The 27,045-nt window shown below is 41.4% G+C and overlaps 1 protein-coding gene across 2 annotated transcripts in view; it reads right to left on the bottom strand.

Moving 5' to 3' along the window:
* lrsam1 (leucine rich repeat and sterile alpha motif containing 1) overlaps nt 1-27,045 on the bottom strand; it is a 104,779-nt gene that overhangs the window by 76,403 nt on the left and 1,331 nt on the right. For both annotated transcript variants that reach the window (XM_034192427.1, XM_034192428.1), the window contains exons 2-9: nt 24,753-24,871; nt 19,302-19,358; nt 19,173-19,217; nt 17,030-17,107; nt 16,038-16,106; nt 15,597-15,681; nt 15,363-15,484; nt 15,176-15,266 (exon numbers count right to left, since the gene is read on the bottom strand). In XM_034192427.1, coding sequence (XP_034048318.1) covers nt 15,176-15,266; nt 15,363-15,484; nt 15,597-15,681; nt 16,038-16,106; nt 17,030-17,107; nt 19,173-19,217; nt 19,302-19,358; nt 24,753-24,824 — 619 coding nt within the window. In that variant the 5' untranslated portion in view covers nt 24,825-24,871. The remainder of the gene's footprint in view (nt 1-15,175; nt 15,267-15,362; nt 15,485-15,596; nt 15,682-16,037; nt 16,107-17,029; nt 17,108-19,172; nt 19,218-19,301; nt 19,359-24,752; nt 24,872-27,045) is intronic.

Genomic DNA, 27,045 nt, shown 5'->3' with positions numbered 1-27,045 from the left:
TACAAAGGATAACAGAATTTAATAACATAACAGTGAGTGCTACATAATAACGAATGAGTGCGCGGTCTGGCGAGGTGGAATAACGGTGCACTCCCAGCAGCACAAACGGTCCGGAGCCAGAACAGTTCGGATCCAAGGACCCCGCCGACACCCCCCAGGTGGCCGCGACCAACTGAGTCTGTGAAAGAAGAAACCATCATGTGAGTCCACCACTCCACACACAGAGAGACCACTCAAAGGTGTACATAAACAGCAAACACTTCCTGGCTTAATCACCAATCAGCTTCCCACCATGCAGGCATGGAACACCCAGTTCCATTCTCCACTGCAGTGGAAGCTGATTAAATGACTAACATAACAGCTCAATATAATAAGGTGTGAGGGACACCACATTTACTGACTGTACTCATGTTAGTCACAAAACCTAAAGTACCTCAGGAAGTGCGCTGACGAGCGTGAGACCTCACCCCCTCCTCTTTCACAGACCATGGCATCAAACCTGGTACGGTCTCTGCATCCATGATGATGAGATGGCTCTCTAGACGACGATCTCACCCGTCTGGTCACAAGGTTGAGTCTCTGGCAAATACACACTGTGTACTCCAGACTTAAATTCAACCATGCCCCAATCCATAAAGATGCACCACAGCTGTGAGTCCTGACGAGCTGCACATGACCAGCCTCAGGTGATCAGGGTGAGGTCCTAATAACTCAGCCACACAGCCACTCAGTCCTGAACGCATGCCACCTGGAAGGAAAAACAAAAGACAGAGAACAGAAGACAGAAACAAAAGGCAGCCAGGCACCCCAGCCATACAACAAAATTAGAGGTCATCCATGTCTTTATGTCTGCAAGACAATCCTGCAGTTTAGCTAATTGGTGTGTGTCCTCTGGCTTCATGGATAGATAAAGCTGGGCATCATCTGCGTAACAATGAAAATTTAAGCAATGCCGTCTAATAATACTGCCTAAGGGAAGCATGTATAAAGTGAATAAAATTGGTCCTAGCACAGAACCTTGTGGAACTCCATAATTAACCTTAGTCTGTGAAGAAGATTCCCCATTTACATGAACAAATTGTAATCTATTAGATAAATATGATTCAAACCACCGCAGCGCAGTGCCTTTAATACCTATGGCATGCTCTAATCTCTGTAATAAAATTTTATGGTCAACAGTATCAAAAGCAGCACTGAGGTCTAACAGAACAAGCACAGAGATGAGTCCACTGTCTGAGGCCATAAGAAGATCATTTGTAACCTTCACTAATGCTGTTTCTGTACTATGATGAATTCTAAAACCTGACTGAAACTCTTCAAATAGACCATTCCTCTGCAGATGATCAGTTAGCTGTTTTACAACTACCCTTTCAAGAATTTTTGAGAGAAAAGGAAGGTTGGAGATTGGCCTATAATTAGCTAAGATAGCTGGGTCAAGTGAAGGCTTTTTAAGTAATGGTTTAATTACTGCCACCTTAAAAGCCTGTGGTACATAGCCAACTAATAAAGATAGATTGATCATATTTAAGATCGAAGCATTAAATAATGGTAGGGCTTCCTTGAGCAGCCTGGTAGGAATGGGGTCTAATAGACATGTTGATGGTTTGGATGAAGTAACTAATGAAAATAACTCAGACAGAACAATCGGAGAGAAAGAGTCTAACCAAATACCAGCATCACTGAAAGCAGCCAAAGATAACGATACGTCTTTGGGATGGTTTTGAGTAATTTTTTCTCTAATAGTTAAAATTTTATTAGCAAAGAAAGTCATGAAGTCATTACTAGTTAAAGTTAAAGGAATACTCGGCTCAATAGAGCTCTGACTCTTTGTCAGCCTGGCTACAGTGCTGAAAAGAAGTCTGGGGTTGTTCTTATTTTCTTCAATTAGTGATGAGTAGTAAGATGTCCTAGCTTTACGGAGGGCTTTTTTATAGCAACAGACTCTTTTTCCAGGCTAAGTGAAGATCTTCTAAATTAGTGAGACGCCATTTCCTCTCCAACTTACGGGTTATCTGCTTTAAGCTGCGAGTTTGTGAGTTATACCACGGAGTCAGGCACTTCTGATTTAAAGCTCTCTTTTTCAGAGGAGCTACAGCATCCAAAGTTGTCTTCAATGAGGATGTAAAACTATTGACGAGATACTCTATCTCACTTACAGAGTTTAGGTAGCTACTCTGCACTGTGTTGGTATATGGCATTAGAGAACATAAAGAAGGAATCATATCCTTAAACCTAGTTACAGTGCTTTCTGAAAGACTTCTAGTGTAATGAAACTTATTCCCCACTGCTGGGTAGTCCATCAGAGTAAATGTAAATGTTATTAAGAAATGATCAGACAGAAGGGAGTTTTCAGGGAATACTGTTAAGTGTTCAATTTCCATACCATAAGTCAGAACAAGATCTAAGATATGATTAAAGTGGTGGGTGGACTCATTTACATTTTGAGCAAAGCCAATTGAGTCTAATAATAGATTAAATGCAGTGTTGAGGCTGTCATTCTCAGCATCTGTGTGGATGTTAAAATCGCCCACTATAATTATCTTATCTGAGCTAAGCACTAAGTCAGACAAAAGGTCTGAAAATTCACAGAGAAACTCACAGTAACGACCAGGTGGACGATAGATAATAACAAATAAAACTGGTTTTTGGGACTTCCAATTTGGATGGACAAGACTAAGAGTCAAGCTTTCAAATGAATTAAAGCTCTGTCTGGGTTTTTGATTAGTTAATAAGCTGGAATGGAAGATTGCTGCTAATCCTCCACCTCGGCCCGTGCTACGAGCATCCTGACAGTTAGTGTGACTCGGGGGTGTTGACTCATTTAAACTAACATATTCATCCTGCTGTAACCAGGTTTCTGTAAGGCAGAATAAATCAATATGTTGATCAATTATTATATCATTTACTAACAGGGACTTAGAAGAGAGAGACCTAATGTTTAATAGACCACATTTAACTGTTTTAGTCTGAGGTGCAGTTGAAGGTGCTATATTATTTTTTCTTTTTCAATTTTTATGCTTAAATAGATTTTTGCTGGTTATTGGTGGTCTGGGAGCAGGCACCGTCTCTACTAACTCTGCTAACTTTCATCAGCGTTGGCAAGCTAACTAGCTTGCTAACGCTTTCGTTTTTATTTTTTTATTTTTTTAGCACTGTTGTCGTGCGCTGCTCCACAGCGTGTTTAGTCGATTTTAATTTTATTTTAGCACCGTTGTCGTGCGTTCGCTGTTGTCGTGCGTTGCCTGTGCTGCTTCATGGCCTGTTTGATGCCTTGATTGGGGCACTCCTTCTGCTGAATCACCTCTAAATTATTTACACATTGTTCACTTTGTGTGTTTTTGGGAATCCGCTAGGTTGCGTAGCTACTAGCTCTTAGCCGATTTAGCATGGCGGCTTCTCCTGTCTCTCCCGTACTTTTCTGCTCTGGGTGTGAAATGTTTAGTTATTCCTCGGCCTCCTTTAGCAGTAACGGTACTTGTAATAAGTGCAGCTTATTCGTAGCTTTGGAGGCCAGGTTGGGCGAATTGGAGACTCGGCTCTGCACCGTGGAAAATTCTACAGCTAGCCAGGCCCCTGTAGTCGGTGCGGACCATGGTAGCTTAGCCGCCGTTAGTTCCCCCCTGGCAGATCCCGGGCAGTCGGGAAAGCAGGCTGACTGGGTGACTGTGAGGAGAAAGCGTAGCCCTAAACAGAAGCCCCGTGTACACCGTCAACCCGTTCACATCTCTAACCGTTTTTCCCCACTCGACGATACACTCGCCGAGGATCAAACTCTGGTTATTGGCGACTCTGTTTTGAGAAATGTGAAGTTAGCGACACCAGCAACCATAGTCAATTGTCTTCCGGGGGCCAGAGCAGGCGACATCGAAGGACATTTGAAATTGCTGGCTAAGGCTAAGCGTAAATTTGGTAAGATTGTAATTCACGTCGGCAGTAATGACACTCGGTTACGCCAATCGGAGGTCACTAAAATTAACATTAAATCAGTGTGTAACTTTGCAAAAACAATGTCGGACTCTGTTTTCTCTGGGCCCCTCCCCAATCAGACCGGGAGTGACATGTTTAGCCGCATGTTCTCCTTGAATTGCTGGCTGTCTGAGTGGTGTCCAAAAAATGAGGTGGGCTTCATTGATAATTGGCAAAGCTTCTGGGGAAAACCTGGTCTTGTTAGGAGAGACGGCATCCATCCCACTTTAGATGGAGCAGCTCTCATTTCTAGAAATCTGGCCAATTTTCTTGGATCCTCCAAACTGTGACTGTCCAGCGTTGGGACCAGGAGGCAGAGCTGTGGTCTTATACACCTCTCTGCAGCTTCTCTCCCCCTGCCATCCCCTCATTACCCCATCCCCGTAGAGACGGTGCCTGCTCCCAGACCACCAATAACCAGCAAAAATCTATTTAAGCATAAAAATTCAAAAAGAAAAAATAATATAGCACCTTCAATTGCACCACAGACTAAAACAGTTAAATGTGGTCTATTAAACATTAGGTCTCTCTCTTCTAAGTCCCTGTTGGTAAATGATATAATAATTGATCAACGTATTGATTTATTCTGCCTAACAGAAACCTGGTTACAGCAGGATGAATATGTTAGTTTAAATGAGTCAACACCCCCGAGTCACACTAACTGTCAGAATGCTCGTAGCACGGGCCGTGGCGGAGGATTAGCAGCAATCTTCCATTCCAGCTTATTAATTAATCAAAAACCTAGACAGAGCTTTAATTCATTTGAAAGCTTGTCTCTTAGTCTTGTCCATCCAAATTGGAAGTCCCAAAAACCAGTTTTATTTGTTATTATCTATCGTCCACCTGGTCGTTACTGTGAGTTTCTCTGTGAATTTTCAGATCTTTTGTCTGACTTAGTGCTTAGCTCAGATAAGATAATTATAGTGAGCGATTTTAACATCCACACAGATGCTGAGAATGACAGCCTCAACACTGCATTTAATCTATTATTAGACTCTATCGGCTTTGCTCAAAAAGTAAATGAGTCCACCCACCACTTTAATCATATCTTAGATCTTGTTCTGACTTATGGTATGGAAATAGAAGACTTAACAGTATTCCCTGAAAACTCCCTTCTGTCTGATCATTTTTTAATAACATTTACATTTACCCTGATGGACTACCCTGCAGTGGGGAATAAGTTTCATTACACTAAAAGTCTTTCAGAAAGCGCTGTAACTAGGTTTAAGGATATGATTCCTTCTTTATGTTCTCTAATGTCATATACCAACACAGAGCAGAGTAGCTACCTAAACTCTGTAAGGGAGTTAGAGTATCTCGTCAATAGTTTTACATCCTCTTTGAAGACAACTTTGGATGCTGTAGCTCCTCTGAAAAAGAGAGCTTTAAATCAGAAGTGTCTGACTCTGTGGTATAACTCACAAACTCGTAGCTTAAAGCAGATAACCCGTAAGTTGGAGAGGAAATGGCGTCTCACTAATTTAGAAGATCTTCACTTAGCCTGGAAAAAGAGTTTGTTGCTCTATAAAAAAGCCCTCCGTAAAGCTAGGACATCTTTCTACTCATCACTAATTGAAGAAAATAAGAATAACCTCAGGTTTCTTTTCAGCACTGTAGCCAGGCTGACAAAGAGTCAGAGCTCTATTGAGCTGAGTATTCCATTAACTTTAACTAGTAATGACTTCATGACTTTCTTTGCTAACAAAATTTTGACTATTAGAGAAAAAACAATTACTCATAACCATCCCAAAGATGTATCGTTATCTTTGGCTGCTTTCAGTGATGCCGGTATTTGGTTAGACTCTTTCTCTCCGATTGTTCTGTCTGAGTTATTTTCATTAGTTACTTCATCCAAACCATCAACATGTTTATTAGACCCCATTCCTGCCAGGCTGCTCAAGGAAGCCCTACCATTAATTAATGCTTTGATCTTAAATGTGATCACTCTTTATTAGTTGGCTATGTACCACAGGCTTTTAAGGTGGCAGTAATTAAACCATTACTTAAAAAGCCATCACTTGACCCAGCTATCTTAGCTAATTATAGGCCAATCTCCAACCTTCCTTTTCTCTCAAAAATTCTTGAAAGGCTAGTTGTAAAACAGCTAACTGATCATCTGCAGAGGAATGGTCTATTTGAAGAGTTTCAGTCAGGTTTTAGAATTCATCATAGTACAGAAACAGCATTAGTGAAGGTTACAAATGATCTTCTTATGGCCTCAGACAGTGGACTCATCTCTGTGCTTGTTCTGTTAGACCTCAGTGCTGCTTTTGATACTGTTGACCATAAAATTTTATTACAGAGATTAGAGCATGCCATAGGTATTAAAGGCACTGCACTGCGGTGGTTTGAATCATATTTATCTAATAGATTACAATTTGTTCATGTAAATGGGGAATCTTCTTCACAGACTAAGGTTAATTATGGAGTTCCACAAGGTTCTGTGCTAGGACCAATTTTATTCACTTGATACATGCTTCCCTTAGGCAGTATTATTAGACGGCATTGCTTAAATTTTCATTGTTACGCAGATGATACCCAGCTTTATCGATCCATGAAGCCAGAGGACACACACCAATTAGCTAAACTGCAGGATTGTCTTACAGACATAAAGACATGGATGACCTCTAATTTCCTGCTTTTAAACTCAGATAAAACTGAAGTTATTGTACTTGGCCCCACAAATCTTAGAAACATGGTGTGTAACCAGATCCTTACTCTGGATGGCATTACCCTGACCTCTAGTAATACTGTGAGCAGTCTTGGAGTCATTTTTGATCAAGATATGTCATTCAATGCGCATATTAAACAAATATGTAGGACTGCTTTTTTGCATTTGCGCAATATCTCTAAAATTAGAAAGGTCTTGTCTGAGTGATGCTGAAAAACTAATTCATGCATTTATTTCCTCTAGGCTGGACTATTGTAATTCATTATTATCAGGTTGTCCTAAAAGTTCCCTGAAAAGCCTTCAGTTAATTCAAAATGCTGCAGCTAGAGTACTGACAGGGACTACAAGGAGAGAGCATATCTCACCCATATTGGCCTCTCTTCATTGGCTTCCTGTTAATTCTAGAATAGAATTTAAAATTCTTCTTCTTACTTATAAGGTTTTGAATAATCAGGTCCCATCTTATCTTAGGGACCTCATAGTACCATATCACCCCAATAGAGCGCTTTGCTCTCAGACTGCAGGCTTACTTGTAGTTCCTAGGGTTTGTAAGAGTAGAATGGGAGGCAGAGCCTTCAGCTTTCAGGCTCCTCTCCTGTGGAACCAGCTCCCAATTCAGATCAGGGAGACAGGCACCCTCTCTACTTTTAAGATTAGGCTTAAAACTTTCCTTTTTGCTAAAGCTTAGAGTTAGGGCTGGATCAGGTGACCCTGAACCATCCCTTAGTTATGCTGCTATAGACTTAGACTGCTGGTGGGTTCCCATGATGCACTGAGTGTTTCTTTCTCTTTTTGCTCTGTATGCACCACTCTGCATTTAATCATTAGTTGATCTCTGCTCCCCTCCACAGCATGTCTTTTTCCTGGTTCTCTCCCTCAGCCCCAACCAGTCCCAGAGCCCTCCCTGAGCCTGGTTCTGCTGGAGGGTTCTTCCTGTTAAAAGGGAGTTTTTCCTTCCCACTGTCGCAAAGTGCTTGCTCACAGGGGTCGTTTTGACCGTTGGGGTTTTTCATAATTATTGTATGGCCTTGCCTTACAATATGGAGCGCCTTGGGGCAACTGTTTGTTGTGATTTGGCGCTATATAAGAAGAAAGTTGATTGATTGATTGATACAGGGATGGGGTAATGAGGGGATGGCAGGGGGAGAGAAGCTGCAGAGAGGTGTGCAAGACTACAACTCTGCTTCCTGGTCCCAACCCTGGATAGTCACGGTTTGGAGGATTTAAGAAAATTGGCCAGATTTCTAGAAATGAGAGCTGCTCCATCCAAAGTGGGATGGATGCCATCTCTCCTAACAAGACCAGGTTTTCCCCAGAAGCTTTGCCAATAATGTGACCAATAGAACCGACACACGATTAACCTCATAAGACCTGTGCCTGGGTCTTCAGCATAATGTGCACACGATTTGCTGTGGTGTGCCACTCACATGGCAGCGAGTTTCGGGCATGATTTCTCAGGGGGTGTCACTTCTATATATACAGTGCATCCAGAAAGTATTCACAGCGCTCCACTTTTTCCACAATTTGTTATGTTAAAACCTTATTCTAAAATGGCAGAAATTCATTCCCCCCCCCCTCAAAATTCTCCTCACAACACCCGATAATGACAACATGAATTTCTTTTTTTTTTTAAAGCCATACAGGCCTGATTGGTGGATTGCTGCAAAGATGGTTTTCCTCCACAGAAGAATGTTAGAGCTCTGACAGAGTGAATATCGGGTTCTTGGTCACTTCCCTGACTAAGCCCCTTCTCCCCTGATCGCTCAGTTTAAATGAACGACCAGCTCTAGGAAGAGTCGTGATGCATCCGAGCTTTTTCTATTTAGGGCCCTGTCATGCCTTGACAATTTAGCCAGCGTATGCCGACATATGAAACATGCGCCAAATACGATGGATGCATCAAATAAGTTAGCAGTTGTCACACCATGACATTTTATGATTTAGCCAGCCATGATTTAGCCAGCGTATGCTGACAGCTCCGTTCCCACTGAGCGTTCCGGGTCAGGACTGCACGGTATGGTACCATTCCTTTGGGACCTTTGTTTGGCTGTCAGAACATGTAGATATTGGCAAGCACATCATCGAGCATGTGTACACTGTCGCGCAACCTCTCCCCTCCACACAGGGGCCAAACAGAGAAATTATAATTTTTTTTATTTTATTTTTGTCTTGGTGGATCATGGGATTTTGCAGAATGATGAAGAGTCGACTGATGTCTGTGATAAATGCTGATGTGAATGTGGTGCTATGATTTTTTTCAAATTTTAAAATAAGTTTATTTTCTTGTCGTGGCGCAAAGCCAATCAATGGATGTATTTCAACTTATAAGTAACTTACAAGAAACGTGTGTCAACAATCGCATAACTTACCTACAACTTATGGTCCATGTATGCAAGACGTATCAGTCATACGCTGGCATATGTCAAAAAGAAAGAGTAGAAACACTAAGGTGATCGCCGGCCACTAGCCCTAAGCTTCACTAAAAGACCCAGACTTTCAGACTTTCGATAGAATTGATGCTGCAGCCCGCTTTGTTTACTTATAAAATTAATTTAAAAGGGTAGAAAGCATAGTACCACACTATGCCAGTATGCTAGCCATACGAAAGGGAAACTAAGTGCATCTTAAGTCCGGACTTGAAAGTCTCTACAGAATCTGACTGTTTTATTGACACAGGGAGATCATTTCACAAAGCAGGTGCACAATAAGAGAAAGCTCTGTGACCCGCAGACTTTTTATTCACCCTAGGGACACAAAGTAGTCCGGGACCCTGAGAACGTAAAGCCTGAGCCGGTGCCAGTCCGTGAACAATTTTATAAGTTAGTAACAGAATCTTAAAATCTGATCTCACTGGGACAGGAAGCCAGTGAAGAGATGCCAAAATGGGTGTAATGTGGTCAAACTTTCTGCTTCCTGTCAAAAGTCCGGCAGCAGCATTTTGAACCAATTGGAAGAGCCCTAATGCTGGACTGCAGTAAACCAGAAAATAGAACATTGTAGCAGTCCAATCTAGAAGAGACAAATGCATGGATCAGGGTCTCAGCATCAGCCATAGACAGGATGGGACAAATCTTCGCTTTATGTTGAAGGTGGAAGAAAACAGTCCTCGTAATATTTCTAATGTGGAGGACAAAGGACAACGCAGGATCAAAAATTACCCAAAGGTTCCTCACTTTGTCAGTGTGATGTATGACACACGAGCCTCAGCTAAGCCTTAGCTGGTCAAATTGAAGCCAGTGGACCAAAAACCACCATTTCAGTCTTATCAGAGTTTAAAACTAGTAAGTTGCTAGACATCCAGCTTTTCACTGATGCAAGGCAATCTTCTAAAAGTTTTATGTGGATGAGATTACCAGCAATTAGGTATATCTGAGTATCATTAGCATAGCAATGAAAGATAATCTCAAAACGCTGCAATATGTGCCCAAGGGGTGCTATATAAAGGGGGAAAAGCAGGGGGTATAAGACAGACCCCTGTGGAACCCCAAATTTCATGTCACTAAGGTTACAGGTAGTGTTACTGTACAAAACACAGGGAAAATGACTGGTCAAGTATGATGTCGACCATGCAAGGGCACTCCCAGTAATCCCAAAATGATTTTCCAGCCTATCAAGTAGAATATGATGATCCACTGTATCAAATGCAGCACTGAGATCTAACAGCACCAGAACGATAGTGGTGTCTGAATCCATTGCAAGCAGAAGATCATTTATCACTTTAGTGAGAGCCGTCTCTGTGGAATTATATTTTCTAAATGCAGACTGCACTGGCTCAAAAAGATTATTCTTAGTAAGGTGGTCCACAAGCTACTGTGAAACCACCTTTTCGAGAATTTTAGAGCAAAATGATAGATTTGGTATCAGCCTATAGTTTTTCAATATACTCAAGATTAGATTTCTTAAGTAATGGTTTAATTGTTTCGGTGAAAGCGTCGCCTCATTGAATGGAACATTCCAACTTTCAACTCATGAAATATTCATACCATTGAACTCATAAACATTCATTATTTGTATACCAGTGTTTTTAATACGGTCAGCATACGCTGGCTAAATCCTCAAGGTGTGACAGGGGTTTTACAGATGATGCAGGCCACTGTGCTCATTAGGATCTTCAAAACAGCAGAAATGTTTCTGTATCCTTCCCCAGATTTGTGCCTGGAGACAATCCTGTCTCAGAGGTCTACAGACAATTCCTTTGACTTCATGCTTCTTGGTTTGTAATGTGACATGCACTATCAACTGTGGGACCTTATATGTAGACAGGTGTGTGTCTTTCCAAATCATGTCCAATCAACTGAATTTACCCCAGGTGGACTCCAATTAATCTGTAGAAACACCTCAAGGATGATCATCAGTGGAAACAGGATGAACCTGAGCTCAATTTTGAGCTTCATGGCAAAGGCTGTGAATACTTTCTGGATCCACTGTATACCTGTGCGACTCATAGGTAAGACTCAGACACACAGGTTGGCTGTTTCTGAAACTCTCCTATCCTGTACACTGGCAACATTTCCTGTATATACGTTTTGTGAAATGTTTTGTAATTTATGTTTGTAGCATGGCCCAAGCAGAGGGTCACCCCTTTGAGTCTGGTCTGCTTGAGGTTTCTTCCTCTGAGGGAGTTTTTCCTTACCACTGTTGCCTGTGTGGTTGCTCTGGGTGTTGGTAAGGTTAAACCTTACTTGTGTGATGCACCTTGAGGCAACTTTGTTGTGATTTGGTGCTATATAAACTAAATAAATTGAATTGAAATTGGCTGTGAATTTTTCCCAGCTGTAAATCAGAAATCATGAGTTGCCAGTTTCCACTAAATGCAACATAAACTTCAAACCTTTCACATGCACTTCCTGTTTCCTCTCAGCTTCAAGATTTCATTGATTTAATCGCCCCAAAACAAATACTTTACTAGTAATAGCAATTAGCTGCAAGTTCATGATATACCAGAGAAATAAAAGTTATTTAAAATAACTGAAAAAATACATTAAGGGAAACACCTCTAAGAGGTGCCTGAGACGGTGCCTGCTCCCAGACCACCAACAACCAGCAAAAATCTATTTAAGCATAAAAATTCAAAAAGAAAAAATAATATAGCACCTTCAACTGCACCACAGACTAAAACAGTTAAATGTGGTCTATTAAACATTAGGTCTCTCTCTTCTAAGTCCCTGTTGGTAAATGATATAATAATTGATCAACATATTGATTTATTCTGCCTAACAGAAACCTGGTTACAGCAGGATGAATATGTTAGTTTAAATGAGTCAACACCCCCGAGTCACACTAACTGTCAGAATGCTCGTAGCACGGGCCGAGGAGGAGGATTAGCAGCAATCTTCCATTCCAGCTTATTAATTAATCAAAAACCCAGACAGAGCTTTAATTCATTTGAAAGCTTGTCTCTTAGTCTTGTCCATCCAAATTGGAAGTCCCAAAAACCAGTTTTATTTGTTATTATCTATCGTCCACCTGGTCGTTACTGTGAGTTTCTCTGTGAATTTTCAGACCTTTTGTCTGACTTAGTGCTTAGCTCAGATAAGATAATTATAGTGGGCGATTTTAACATCCACACAGATGCTGAGAATGACAGCCTCAACACTGCATTTAATCTATTATTAGACTCTATTGGCTTTGCTCAAAAAGTAAATGAGTCCACCCACCACTTTAATCATATCTTAGATCTTGTTCTGACTTATGGTATGGAAATAGAAGACTTAACAGTATTCCCTGAAAACTCCCTTCTGTCTGATCATTTCTTAATAACATTTACATTTACTCTGATGGACTACCCAGCAGTGGGGAATAAGTTTCATTACACTAGAAGTCTTTCAGAAAGCGCTGTAACTAGGTTTAAGGATATGATTCCTTCTTTATGTTCTCTAATGCCATATACCAACACAGTGCAGAGTAGCTACCTAAACTCTGTAAGGGAGATAGAGTATCTCGTCAATAGTTTTACATCCTCATTGAAGACAACTTTGGATGCTGTAGCTCCTCTGAAAAAGAGAGCTTTAAATCAGAAGTGCCTGACTCCGTGGTATAACTCACAAACTCGCAGCTTAAAGCAGATAACCCGTAAGTTGGAGAGGAAATGGCGTCTCACTAATTTAGAAGATCTTCACTTAGCCTGGAAAAAGAGTCTGTTGCTCTATAAAAAAAGCCCTCCGTAAAGCTAGGACATCTTTCTACTCATCACTAATTGAAGAAAATAAGAACAACCCCAGGTTTCTTTTCAGCACTGTAGCCAGGCTGACAAAGAGTCAGAGCTCTATTGAGCTGAGTATTCCATTAACTTTAACTAGTAATGACTTCATGACTTTCTTTGCTAACAAAATTTTAACTATTAGAGAAAAAATTACTCATAACCATCCCAAAGACGTATCGTTATCTTTGGCTGCTTTCAGTGATGCCGGTATTTGGTTAGACTCTTTCTCTCCGATTGTTCTGTCTGAGTTATTTTCATTAGTTACTTCATCCAAACCATCAACATGTTTATTAGACCCCATTCCTACCAGGCTGCTCAAGGAAGCCCTACCATTATTTAATGCTTCGATCTTAAATATGATCAATCTATCTTTGTTAGTTGGCTATGTACCACAGGCTTTTAAGGTGGCAGTAATTAAACCATTACTTAAAAAGCCATCACTTGACCCAGCTATCTTAGCTAATTATAGGCCAATCTCCAACCTTCCTTTTCTCTCAAAAATTCTTGAAAGGGTAGTTGTAAAACAGCTAACTGATCATCTGCAGAGGAATGGTCTATTTGAAGAGTTTCAGTCAGGTTTTAGAATTCATCATAGTACAGAAACAGCATTAGTGAAGGTTACAAATGATCTTCTTATGGCCTCAGACAGTGGACTCATCTCTGTGCTTGTTCTGTTAGACCTCAGTGCTGCTTTTGATACTGTTGACCATAAAATTTTATTACAGAGATTAGAGCATGCCATAGGTATTAAAGGCACTGCACTGCAGTGGTTTGAATCATATTTATCTAATAGATTACAATTTGTTCATGTAAATGGGGAATCTTCTTCACAGACTAAGGTTAATTATGGAGTTCCACAAGGTTCTGTGCTAGGACCAATTTTATTCACTTTATACATGCTTCCCTTAGGCAGTATTATTAGACGGTATTGCTTAAATTTTCATTGTTACGCAGATGATACCCAGCTTTATCTATCCATGAAGCCAGAGGACACACACCAATTAGCTAAACTGCAGGATTGTCTTACAGACATAAAGACATGGATGACCTCTAATTTCCTGCTTTTAAACTCAGATAAAACTGAAGTTATTGTATTTGGCCCCACAAATCTTAGAAACATGGTGTCTAACCAGATCCTTACTCTGGATGGCATTACCCTGACCTCTAGTAATACTGTGAGAAATCTTGGAGTCATTTTTGATCAGGATATGTCATTCAAAGCGCATATTAAACAAATATGTAGGACTGCTTTTTTGCATTTACGCAATATCTCTAAAATCAGAAAGGTCTTGTCTCAGAGTGATGCTGAAAAACTAATTCATGCATTTATTTCCTCTAGGCTGGACTATTGTAATTCATTATTATCAGGTTGTCCTAAAAGTTCCCTAAAAAGCCTTCAGTTAATTCAAAATGCTGCAGCTAGAGTACTGACGGGGACTAGAAGGAGAGAGCATATCTCACCCATATTGGCCTCTCTTCATTGGCTTCCTGTTAATTCTAGAATAGAATTTAAAATTCTTCTTCTTACTTATAAGGTTTTGAATAATCAGGTCCCATCTTATCTTAGGGACCTCGTAGTACCATATCACCCCAATAGAGCGCTTCGCTCTCAGACTGCAGGCTTACTTGTAGTTCCTAGGGTTTGTAAGAGTAGAATGGGAGGCAGAGCCTTCAGCTTTCAGGCTCCTCTCCTGTGGAACCAGCTCCCAATTCAGATCAGGGAGACAGACACCCTCTCTACTTTTAAGATTAGGCTTAAAACTTTCCTTTTTGCTAAAGCTTATAGTTAGGGCTGGATCAGGTGACCCTGAACCATCCCTTAGTTATGCTGCTATAGACATAGACTGCTGGGGGGTTCCCATGATGCACTGTTTCTTTCTCTTTTTGCTCTGTATGCACCACTCTGCATTTAATCATTAGTGATCGATCTCTGCTCCCCTCCACAGCATGTCTTTTTCCTGGTTCTCTCCCTCAGCCCCAACCAGTCCCAGCAGAAGACTGCCCCTCCCTGAGCCTGGTTCTGCTGGAGGTTTCTTCCTGTTAAAAGGGAGTTTTTCCTTCCCACTGTAGCCAAGTGCTTGCTCACAGGGGGTCGTTTTGACCGTTGGGGTTTTACATAATTATTGTATGGCCTTGCCTTACAATATAAAGCGCCTTGGGGCAACTGTTTGTTGTGATTTGGCGCTATATAAAAAAATTGATTGATTGATTGAAGAGTGACACAACTTCAACTGAATCTCTGATGAAATAACTGACTGATTGGCCCACTCCACAATGTGTGTGTGTGTTGTGTGTCTCTCCACTAAAAGGACTGGTTCTATAAAGTAAACCCTCACCCGTGCACAGGAAGCGCTGGATGCTCTCAGTCCCTTCTGAGCAGATAGACGCAGGCGGGTACGACATCAGAGCGGCATCGAGTGTGAAGCTCTGCCACAGCACACAGACACAGCTCAGATCACTGATGCTCCTTTTGTTTGTTGCACAGTTAAATAACAAGACTCACACACACACACACACACACACCTCTAGGGTGCGGATGTGTGCAAGAGATTTTGGAAGCTGGGTGATGTTGTTGTCACTCAGGTCCAGGGTGCGCAGGCTGCTCAGTGAGCCGACTGAGGACGGCAGCTCAGTGAGGCAGTTACCTGTCAGTGCATTTCAACAAAAAAACAAACCAAATCTGTTAACATGGCAGAGGCGGGTTCACGGACACATGCAGGAAAACCATAGTCAGTTGTGAATAAACGAGCAGGATACCCTTCAGATTGAGCGTCTGCAGGAGCCTCAGCTCGCCGATGGAGTGCGGCAGGTCCTTCAGTCTGTTCTTCTCCACATTCAAAATCTAACACAGAACAAAATAGTAAATGGGCTGCATTTATATAGCGCTTTTCCATCTGCATCCCGCACTCAAAGCGCTTCACAAATAACGCCTCACATTCACCCCGATGTGAGGCTGCTGCCACACAAGGCGCTCACTACACACCGGGAGCAACTCGGGGGTTAAGGACCTTGCCCAAGGGCCCTTAATGATTTTCCGATCAGGCAAGGATTTGAACCGAGGATCCTCTCGTCTCAAGCCCAACGCTTAACCACTAGACCATCGACTCCCCCAAATAAACCTTCACCTCCCACGAACCAAACAGCAACATGTGTATGAATGTCATCCCTTCATTCATTCATTCATAACAGCAGCTTTACCTGCAGAGATGATAACCTCCCAATGTCCTCTGGGAGCGAGGTGAGCTTGTTTTCATGTACATCCAAAACCTGAGGAGACACACACAGCAAACCTGTCACACTGTGTGTATTATTTGTCTTTATTTCACATTTGTCTATGTCGTCCCTGACCATTTACCCCAGGCGAAGACTGGATGTCACTGGAATCAACTATTTTCTTTGGTTTATTGAAAAATCTTCAGCAGAACTGAGCTAATATACAACATACATCTTTAATGCACAAATAATTAGGTGCACAATTTTATTTTGTTTTGGATTTTCTGAAGTCCACAGTAACCCTACTATTTAGCTGAATGTTCCTTAGCAGGTTTGACAGTGACCACATGCTTGTGGTTGCCATCAACAAGCTTCTAGCAGAATTCTGGATATTTGACTCTTCTAGGCAGAATTGGGAGAGTTCATTCGAAATTGCTTTCTGACATGAACCTGACTTGTAAGCGCAATGACTCCAAAGATTTTCAATGGGATTGAGGTCTGGACTTTGGGAAAGCCATTCCAAAAGCTTAATGTTAGCCTGATTTATCCACAACCGGCTTCATTGTATGTTTGGGGTCATTTTCTGGAACACCCAGTTGCGAGGACGTCGGACAGCATTCTGAGAGCAGTCTAAACAGTCAGGCAGATTCCTGTGGCCGCCCCAAACGTTTTGCACATGTGATCTTAAGCTTTTGCCTTTTGACCTTCTTGGGATAAATATCCCTACCAATAGACATCTTGGAGCCACCTTGCGTAAAATACAAATACCAAGTTTGGTGACAACTGGTCCAGTAGAACTGAAGTTATCTTACTCAAAAATAAGCTAACTGACTGACTGAGTGACTGACTGAATGATTCCCCTCACACAGTGATGTCTTGTCCACTAGTTGCACTGTGGGGAAAAAAGCATTATTCTGTCTGTACCAGAATTCAGAGTCGGTTTAATACAAACACTGTGCAATGCTTATGTGCTTTACCTTTAATGTGGCCAGAGAGATGATGTCACATTCTTTGGGCAGCAGCGATTTCAACTCATTGCTGTGGAGAATTAGAACCTACAGGAGAGCAAGACAGAAAGAGGACACGTCTGCCTGCAGTCTCTTCAACAGAAATACAAGATGAAATGAGATGGAACACAAGGTTTTGGTACTGACTTTGCTACAAAACAATTTCTATTTTTATTTCTGATAAAGATCTCTCCACTGTTGCAAAGGTTGGGAGTTCAGTCAGGGCAGGTCTGGGAGCATGTGGTGGTGCCACACAACTCCACAGCGACCACACTGCAGAACCTGCTCGGGCGTCCCTAACCCTGTCTGAGCTTGTGGTTGTCCTGGATCAAGGCTTAGACCCAAGCTTTCAGTGAGTTCCTGGAGTCATCAGAAGGGCGTCTATATGTGGTGACAGTATCAAACTGATTCAGATCATCAGTTACGGCCTCGCAGTTAGAGCATTTCCTGTTTGATTCCTTTTCTGAAAAAAAAACTCACTAAGGTGCCCCTGAGTGAGATAAATAACCCTGAATTTGCTCGTGGTGCAGCTGCGCATGGCAGCACCCAGTCAGTGGAGTCATGTTAAATATTCACCCCTGCAGGTGACTGGTGATAGCACGTGCACCCGAGCAGAGTGAACTGTTCAGGGTGCTCATTATATAGTGCTGGACATTATAGACACACTGTTTGACAGTCTGTAGACTTGGTTTAGAACCCGAGTTCTGAGACCTCCAAGGGGTTGCCTATATTTACAAGGGGGTCATGAGGTTTTGTCTGCTCCAGCACTCTTAAAAATAAGAAGTGCACATGTTCCATGAGGTCATACTAATAACTCAGTGGATAATTAACAGTAATCAACTCGTTTCTCTTTGGATGAACCAAAGAGAAAAACAGGAAAAACTATCATTAAAGTGATATATGTTGGAAATAATCACTTTGTTCTTTTGTGGTGGTGTTATTAAGAGGACACAGGCCCCAGGCATAAACATAGCTGTGTTAGCTGGAAACTCATAATGATGTTTGGACTCAGCTGGGCGCTACTTTACACCAACGTCCTTCAACTCTAACCAGCGACCCAAGTTTACAAGTGAATGCTTTTGGTACTCGCTCCGCCCGGAGAATCCTCGGGTGCCGCTGGATTGAGTTTCTGTCAAATGAGTGGTTCCTTCATACTATTGTAGTACTAGTTATGTTCCACAGTGAAAGGTTTTAGGATTCTGCCTCTGGACACCACTAAACTGGAGATGAAACGACAGTCACGCTGGTTAAGTTAGCACCACGGCTTCCAAAGTGCTAAATGACAGATGCAATCTCAGCCCCTGAAATTGCTTTTAGCCAATTTGTATGTTCAACACACACTTTTGTGCACATATTCAGGAAGTTAAACATTTTAAATGGACAATATGTGTTATTTCCACATATGAAAGGTGCACACCTCAGTGCACATTCTGCAACAGGTGCATTCTATGCTGTTTGTGCACGCTTTTGCACTCATACACCTTTAATAAACAGGGACCAGTGTGCTTTGATAGTCTGCCCGGTTACCTTTGGCCTCTAAAAAGGGAGGGATGATGTATGAAATTAGCTGTAATTTCTAAAGCGCTATTTTGGTTAAACCCTTTAAACACTTCAGTCACATCTTAAGTGCATCATTTCAAGTCAAGGAAAAATGACCAAAATGATGCCCCTGTCCAAACACTGATGTAACTGATGGCACTGGCACTGTGAATGTTGGCTACATCATGGCAGTAAGGTGACCTGCCTCCCTGAGCAGGGGCTCACGCGCCTGTGTCTCTGCACTGAGGGCCAGGCAAGTGGAAAAGAGACCAAGGAAACGGCCACATTTCAGCTGGATACAGCAGACAGATGCCCACATATGTGAGATGGAGATGGACTGGTGGTCTGTCTGGGTCTCATCAGGACACAGGGCGGCCCTAATATGTGTTCGATGCAGCGATGTGAGGCTCCCCGACCTGACCCGACCGATACATATATTACGATTGTCGTGTGTTTTTTAAGATTTCAGTCCAAACTGATCTCAGTCTGTTTCACTGTTTGTTCTTTTGAAGTTATAAAACAGAAGAGTTCGGGGGTTTGTCGAGCTTCAGCCACATGCACATCACACTCATACCTTTTTCTGAAGCACCTTACAAATGGAAAAAGCACAGGAGGGAACCTGAGGGAGAAAGAAACTTGCAGGTTAGTCTAAAACTCCTTTGAGGGCTCTGAAGACAGCTGTGTGTACTCCAGAGACACGTACCTCACACAGCTCACAGGACGAGATGTCCAGGATGTCATCAGCACCCGCCTCTTTAGACTGAAAAACAAACACTCAGTTAATGGCTTGGAACAGACACACTGTTTGGGAGAAGAACAGATTTATCAACTATTTTTCTGCAAAAACAAGAATTTCTGCATCAGTATAACTGAATATTAAATTACAGCACTTTGTGTGTGTGAAAATGTGCAGTACTTTGGGTCCTGCTGCACATTTTCTACTTCTCTTCTCTCTAAGTGCACATAAAGAACCAAAACAGATGTGTTCCACTGTTCATGGTTCTACTGTCAGTTGACTGGCTGAAGACTCCCTGAATGAGCTGATCTGGCCTGAACAGATGAGGGGAAAATGTAAAATGTGCAGTGATTTGGGTCCCATGGACAAGAACTGGGAACCTCTGCTGTACAGGGATAAAACTGATGTAGCTGTTCTCTCCAGATACAGACTGTTTGGGTCAAAACAGCAATTTTCTTTACAAATGTTTTGTAAAGAAGAATGGTCCAAAATACCTTCAACCAGAATCCAGACTCTCAGCAATCCACACATTTTCAATGGGCAACAGGTCTGGACTGCAGGCAGGCCAGTCTAGTACCTGCACTCTTTTACTATGAAGCCACGCTGTTGTAACACGTGCAGAATGTGGCTTGGCATTGTCTTGCTGAAATAAGCAAGGACGTCCCTGAAAAAGATGTTGCTTGGATGGCAGCATGTGTTGCTCCAAAACCTGGATGTACCTTTCAGCATTGATGGTGCATCACGGATGTGTAAGTTGTCCATACCATGGGCACTAACACACCCCCATACCATCACAGATGCTGGCTTTCGAACTTTGTGCTGGTAACAATCTGGATGGTCTTTTTCCTCTTTTTTCTGGAGGACATGACATCCATGATTTCCAAAAACAATTTGAAATGTGGACTCATCAGACCACAGCACACTTTTCCACTTTGTGTCTGTCCATTTCAAATGAGCTCGGGCCCAGAGAAGGTGGTGGCATTTCTGGATGTTGATGTATGGCTTTCGCTTTGCATGACAGAGTTTTAACTTGTACTTGTAGATGTAGCAACGAACTGTGTTAACTGACAATGGTTTTCTGAAGTGTTCCTGAGCCCACACGAAAAGATCCTTCACACAATGATGTTGGTTTTTAATGCAGTGCTGCCTGAGGGATCGAAGGTCATGGGCATTCAATATTGGTTTTCAGCCTTGCCGCTTACGTGTAGAAAGTTCTCCAGATTCTCTGAATCTTCTGATTATATTATGGACTGTAGAATCCATAAATTCCTTGCAATTGAATGTTGAGAAACACTGTTCTTGAACTGTTGGACTTTTTTTTTCATGTAGTTGTTCACAAAGTGGTGATCCTCGCCCCATCTTTGCTTGTGAACAGCTGAGCCTTTTGGGGATGTGCCTTTTATACCCAATCATACACACACAGGTAATAAGCCAATTAGTGCGCTTTAAAAATAACTCCACAAAATACCATCTGTGTTAGAAAATACCAGAATCAAAGCACTGTGCTGAAATGATTATTGACATCCAACTGAAGGAACATCTGGACATATTTTTCATCAGCATTATCAGATCAAATCAAATCAATTTTATTTATATAGCGCCAAATCACAACAAACAGTTGCCCCAAGGCATTTTATATTGTAAGGCAAAAGCCATACAATAATTACAGAAAAACCCCAACAGTCAAAACAACCCCCTGTGAGCAAGCACTTGGCGACAGTGGGAAGGAAAAACTCCCTTTTAACAGGAAGAAACCTCCAACAGAACCAGGCTCAGGGAGGGGCAGTCTTCTGCTGGGACTGGCTGGGGCTGAGGGGAGAGAATCAGGAAAAAGACATGCTGTGGAAGACAGCAGAGATCAATCACTAATGATTAAATGCAGAGTGGTGCATACAGAGCAAAAAGAGAAAGAAACACTCAGTGCATCATGGGAACCCCCCAGCAGTCTAAGTCTATAGCAGCATAACTAAGGGATGGTTCAGGGTCACCTGATCCAGCCCTAACTATAAGCTTTAGCAAAAAGGAAAGTTTTAAGCCTAATCTTAAAAGTAGAGAGGGTGTCTGTCTCCCTGATCCGAATTGGGAGCTGGGTCCACAGGAGAGGAGCCTGAAAGCTGAAGGCTCTGCCTTCCATTCTACTCTTAAAAACCCTAGGAACTACAAGTAAGCCTGCAGTCTGAGAGCGAAGCACTCTATTGGGGTGATATGGTACTATGAGGTCCCTAAGATAAGATGGGACCTGATTATTCAAAACCTTATAAGTAAGAAGAAGAATTTTAAATTCTATCCTAGAATTAACAGGAAGCCAATGAAGAGAGGCCAATATGGTGAAATATGCTCTCTCCTTCTAGTCCCCGTCAGTACTCTAGCTGCAGCATTTTGAATTAACTGAAGGCTTTGAATTACAATAGTCCAACCTAGAGGAAATAAATGCATGAATTAGTTTTTCAGCATCACTCTGAGACAAGACCTTTTTCTAATTTTAGAGATATTGCGCAAATGCAAAAAAGCAGTCCTACATATTTGCTTAATATGTGCATTGAATGACATATCCTGATCAAAAATGACTCCAGGATTTCTCACAGTGCCATCCAGAGTAAGGATCTGGTTAGACACCATGTTTCTAAGATTTGTGGGGCCAAGTACAATAACTTCAGTTTTATCTGAGTTTAAAAGCAGGAAATTAGAGGTCATCCATGTCTTTATGTCTGTAAGACAATCCTGCAGTTTAGCTAATTGGTGTGTGTCCTCTGGCTTCATGGATAGATAAAGTTGGGTATCATCTGCGTAACAATGAAAATTTAAGCAATGCTTTCTAATAATACTGCCTAAGGGAAGCATGTATAAAGTGAATAAAATTGGTCCTAGCACAGAACCTTGTGGAACTCCATAATTAACCTTAGTCTGTGAAGAAGACTCCCCATTTACATGAACAAATTGTAATCTATTAGACAAATATGATTCAAACCACCGCAGCGGAGTGCCTTTAATACCTATGGCATGCTCCAATCTCTGTAATAAAATTTTATGGTCAGCAGTATCAAAAGCAGCACTGAGGTCTAACAGGACAAGCACAGAGATGAGTCCACTGTCTGAGGCCATAAGAAGATCATTTGTAACCTTCACTAATGCTGTTTCTGTACTATGATGAATTCTAAAATCTGACTGAAACTCTTCAAATAGACCATTCCTCTGCAGATGATCAGTTAGCTGTTTTACAACTACCCTTTCAAGAATTTTTGAGAGAGAAGGAAGGTTGGAGATTGGCCTATAATTAGCTAAGATAGCTGGGTCAAGTGATGGCTTTTTAAGTAATGGTTTAATTACTGCCACCTTAAAAGCCTGTGGTACATAGCCAACTAATAAAGATAGATTGATCATATTTAAGATCAAAGCATTAATTAATGGTAGGGCTTCCTTAAGCAGCCTGGTAGGAATGGGGTCTAATAGACATGTTGATGGTTTGGAGGAAGTAAGTAATGAAAATAACTCAGATAGAACAATCGGAGAGAAAGAGTCTAACCAAATACCAGCATTACTGAAAGCAGCCAAAGATAACGATATGTCTTTGGGATGGTTATGAGTAATTTTTTCTCTAATAGTTAAAATTTTATTAGCAAAGAAAGTCATTAAGTCATTACTAGTTAAAGTTAAAGGAATACTCGGCTCAGTAGAGCTCTGACGCTTTTGGCTACAGTGCTGAAAAGAAACCTGGGGTTGTTCTTGTTTTCTTCAATTAGTGATGAGTAGTAAGATGTCCTAGCTTTATGGAGGGCTTTTTTATAGAGCAACAGACACTTTTTCCAGGCTAAGTGAAGATCTTCTAAATTAGTGAGACGCCATTTCCTCTCCAGCATTATGAGCAAAACATTTCTGGCCTTGGAGCCCGCTCAGCCTGTACTACTGCAGAGGAAACACTGTAAGTGTAGGTTGTGATTTCTCACTGTAGGTCAAACATACAGTGAGGTAAATAAGTATTTGATCCACTGTCCATTTTGCAAGTTTTCCCATCAACAAACGATGGAGAGGCCTGTGATTTTTTTTTTTTATCACAGGTACACTTCAAACTGTGAGAAACAGAATCTAAAAAAAAACAAACAAAAAAATCCAGAAAATCACATTGTATGATTTTTAAATAATTAATTTGCATTTTATTGCATGAAATAATTATTGTGACTTTGTGACTGTGGTCCCAGCTTGGCCCGTGGGCAGGGGCTCTGGTTCCATTGAACTGCCCACTTTTCCCACTTTCAGCGAGCTGTGAGCTTTTGATTTGCAGACTTCTGCACCAGCTCCAAGTGGAAAAAACAGTCATCATCTCTCCAAGCGCGGTGACGACAGCACATCTGCACTGAGCTTTACAAAGACATTTTTACATTTTTGTCCCTTCATTTAAAACACTGAGCCGCATTGTGTCTCCTCACTAAAAACAGCTGATCAACAACTAACACTTTTTTCCACGCAAATGCACCTAAACTTTCTTTCTGAGGACGACATGACATAAAAAATGCTGATAAAACTTTCTTACCTACCAATCTGTTCGCTTTTATGCATAAATAAACATCATCCATTCTTAGTGCTCGGATGCCAAAGCAGAGGTGAATCCCGACGGAAACGGGGCGTGGTGCGGGGCAGGGACAGGGCCCCCCACAACACCCCTAGATTAAAGGTCCACTTTTGAAGCCCTTTTTTTTTTTTTACTACTGCTAATACTACTTATAATAATAAAAATTTCAACAAGTAAAATACTTGGAAAGAATTTAAAGAAATAACTTAATAGCTACATTAATAAACAATGTAAGTTAGAAATTGCAAGTTTTACTGTTACAGTGCTGTCAAACAGTTAAATATGAGGTCAAGAAAGATGTCTTTACTTCATTTTTTATAAAACGAGTATTTATATTCATTGAAGTCAATAAAGTGAGTATTGGCAAAACTGGATATCATTTTCATGTTGAGGTGGCAGGGGAATGTTGTCGGCAGCTGCTGAAAATAACTAATAAAGTAACTAGCAATCTAACTTAGTTACTTTTAAAATTAAGTAATCAGTAAAGTAACTTGAGTAATCAGTAACTGGATTACTTTTTCAAAGTAACTGTGGCAACGCAGGTAAAGAGTGCAGAATAGGAGGGCTTTATAAAGAAAAGCAGGGTTGTGAGAGCCAGAATTGTTGCTGTTTGGTAGGTGATCAAATACTTATTTCATGCAATAAAATGGAAATGGATTATTTAAAAATCATATAATGTGATTTTCTGATTTTTTTTTTTGTTTGTTTGTTTTTTTTAGATTCTGTCTCTCACAGTTGAAGTGGACCTATGATAAAAATTACAGACCTCTTCATTCTTTGTAGGTGGAAAATTTGCTAAACTGATAGTGGATCAAATAGTTATTTGCCTCACTGTGTACACACAGACATACCTGGCACAGCTGATGTTCAAGTCTCTTTCTGGAATCCTCAGTGGGCTTCCTCTTTCGGAAGAACAGCGGCATCCTGAGTCCTGCTGTGTTTCCACAAGTGTTCCTCCAGACAACAAATCCTGCACCCCCAAAGAAAGAAGTGGGAAGAAGTGGCATAAGGTAGAGAGGAGCCCCAAGTATCCTGCCATTAATCTCAAGTGAGGTCTGGGAGCAAGTGCTGGTGCTGCGCTTTACCGCATCCGTGACACCACAGAACCACTTTGGGTCCTAAATGGTAACCACCTAGGGAGACAACCGATCCATTCCCGCATCTCTAAACTAACCATCTATCTGCCACCACCAGATGAAATGTGGACATTCCCTTAACCTTCTACTGCGGTTCTCAATACTTAGGCACCTGTGGGCTGGATCATGCACAGAAAAACAAGCCACAACGTCGTAGCTCCCCAACACTGCAAGTGATACCCCTCACCCTAGTCTCTCTTAGTAAGCACTTGTTTGGTACAAAGTCATTCCAGCGGTACCCAAGGATTCCCTGAAGAGACCTAGTACCAAAGATATCCAGGGGTCACTTTAGATCACATGTTAGTGTGCAAGTCTCACAACTGTACAGTGAGACAGGAAGTGCCAGGACCCTAAAGGGTTGGACCTCCGTTCACCTGCAAAGACCTCAGCATTGCCAAAACACTTCTGTTCAGTGACCACATGATTACATAAGCTCTTCTGAGGCGTCTCTCGATCGCAAAGGCCGAGGACCCAGAGACGTATGTCTGTACATGTTCAACTCCTTCACCACATACAGACACACTTTGGCTGTCATCTTTGGCTGACCTGGTGGAGTGCTGGCCTCGTGAGCGAGAGGCCTGGTGTTTGAATCCCACAGGAACCACAAAGAGATATGTCACTCAGTTACATGACTGAAAAACATCCACAGTTGCATATTTGACTTTTGACATTTTGCTGTCAAATGTCACTCTACATCAGCGAACTCTTTCACCCTTATGTGACAAGCAGGTCTCTGAGGTCCTCGGACCAGAACCTCTTGGTTGTACTAAAGCTCTGGTCACACAGTACTAACAAAGGACACCAAAGCCCAAACGAAACAAGAAATCTGGACTTGACTTTCAGAGGCACCGTTTAACCGTCATACAGCTTCGTTCCTGCAGCTGGCGCTTCGTCAGAATTTTCAAACTGTTGAAAAATGTGAATAAATCCCAAAGACAACCTCAATTCATCGGTATTCCGTTTTGCTTTCTGTCTTGACGGTTCCTCATCGTTTGCATAATTCACGTAACGTCAGCATTCCGTTTCAGTCCATCGTGCACGCTTCAGTCCACAGCCACATTTGTTAAATTTTATAACTGTGAAACCTATGATTTGGAAAATTTTTCATCCATGTTTTAACTTTCAAGCAGATATGAGGATGAAAATAGTCCAGATTAAACTCTTGTTCACAATAAAGTAATTATTAAAAGGGGGCATATTGTCTTTTAATCTTTTAGTTTTTTTTTGTGTATTTGAGATTTAATGTTAAACCTGGCCTGATGCAGTACTTAGTGCTTATAGTTTAGACTGCTTTAATTCAAACAACTTGACAAAAATATTGCATTAACAATTTAAGAATTACTGTGGACAATTACGCCAAACACACCCCCAGAAGCCTGTAACTCCTTCAGAGTTGTCTGGGTGTCTTGGTGGCTTCCCTCACTAGTGTCCTCAATTTTTTGATAACTGCCCACTCAGACTGACCGTACAGTAGATAGTTTTTATCTACTGATGGATGTAAATAAATTCAGACATATTAACTGAGTTAGAAATGTTCATATTTTCATCCCCTCACTTGTCAAAAGAAAACTGGGTGTAAAAGTGATGATTTTTATTCACAATAACATTTGTCTGATAATTATGGGCTCAGAAAATGGAGGGACTGTAAATAAGAATGTGTTTCATTTTTAATTTTGTCGTGTTGTGATTTCCTTTATTAAACCTTTTGAATTAAAGCTAAAAAATGTTCACTACAAGTACATCTTGATTTCTTCATTTCAGCTCCACTGAGGTGACATCCAGAGGCAAAGTTACAAAACCGCATAACTGGAAAAGGACTTGTGGACCTGACTAAAATGACAAAAAAACACTCGTTTACCACAAACCAACCTCCAATCACAATAATCACAACATGGCTTTTCATAGAATCATGCAGCCATAATTCTGTCTCCTTCTGTCATGTGTGTCACACTAATCCCGTGCACTTCCTCATTTACTCTCTACATCATCCAGCCTCCACTACCTCGTT

The sequence above is a fragment of the Thalassophryne amazonica genome, chromosome 17, assembly GCF_902500255.1.
Source record: "Thalassophryne amazonica chromosome 17, fThaAma1.1, whole genome shotgun sequence".
Taxonomy (NCBI): Eukaryota; Metazoa; Chordata; class Actinopteri; order Batrachoidiformes; family Batrachoididae; genus Thalassophryne; species Thalassophryne amazonica.
The sequence above is the reverse complement of the archived record's forward strand: the minus strand, read 5'-3'. Positions and strand labels throughout refer to the sequence as shown.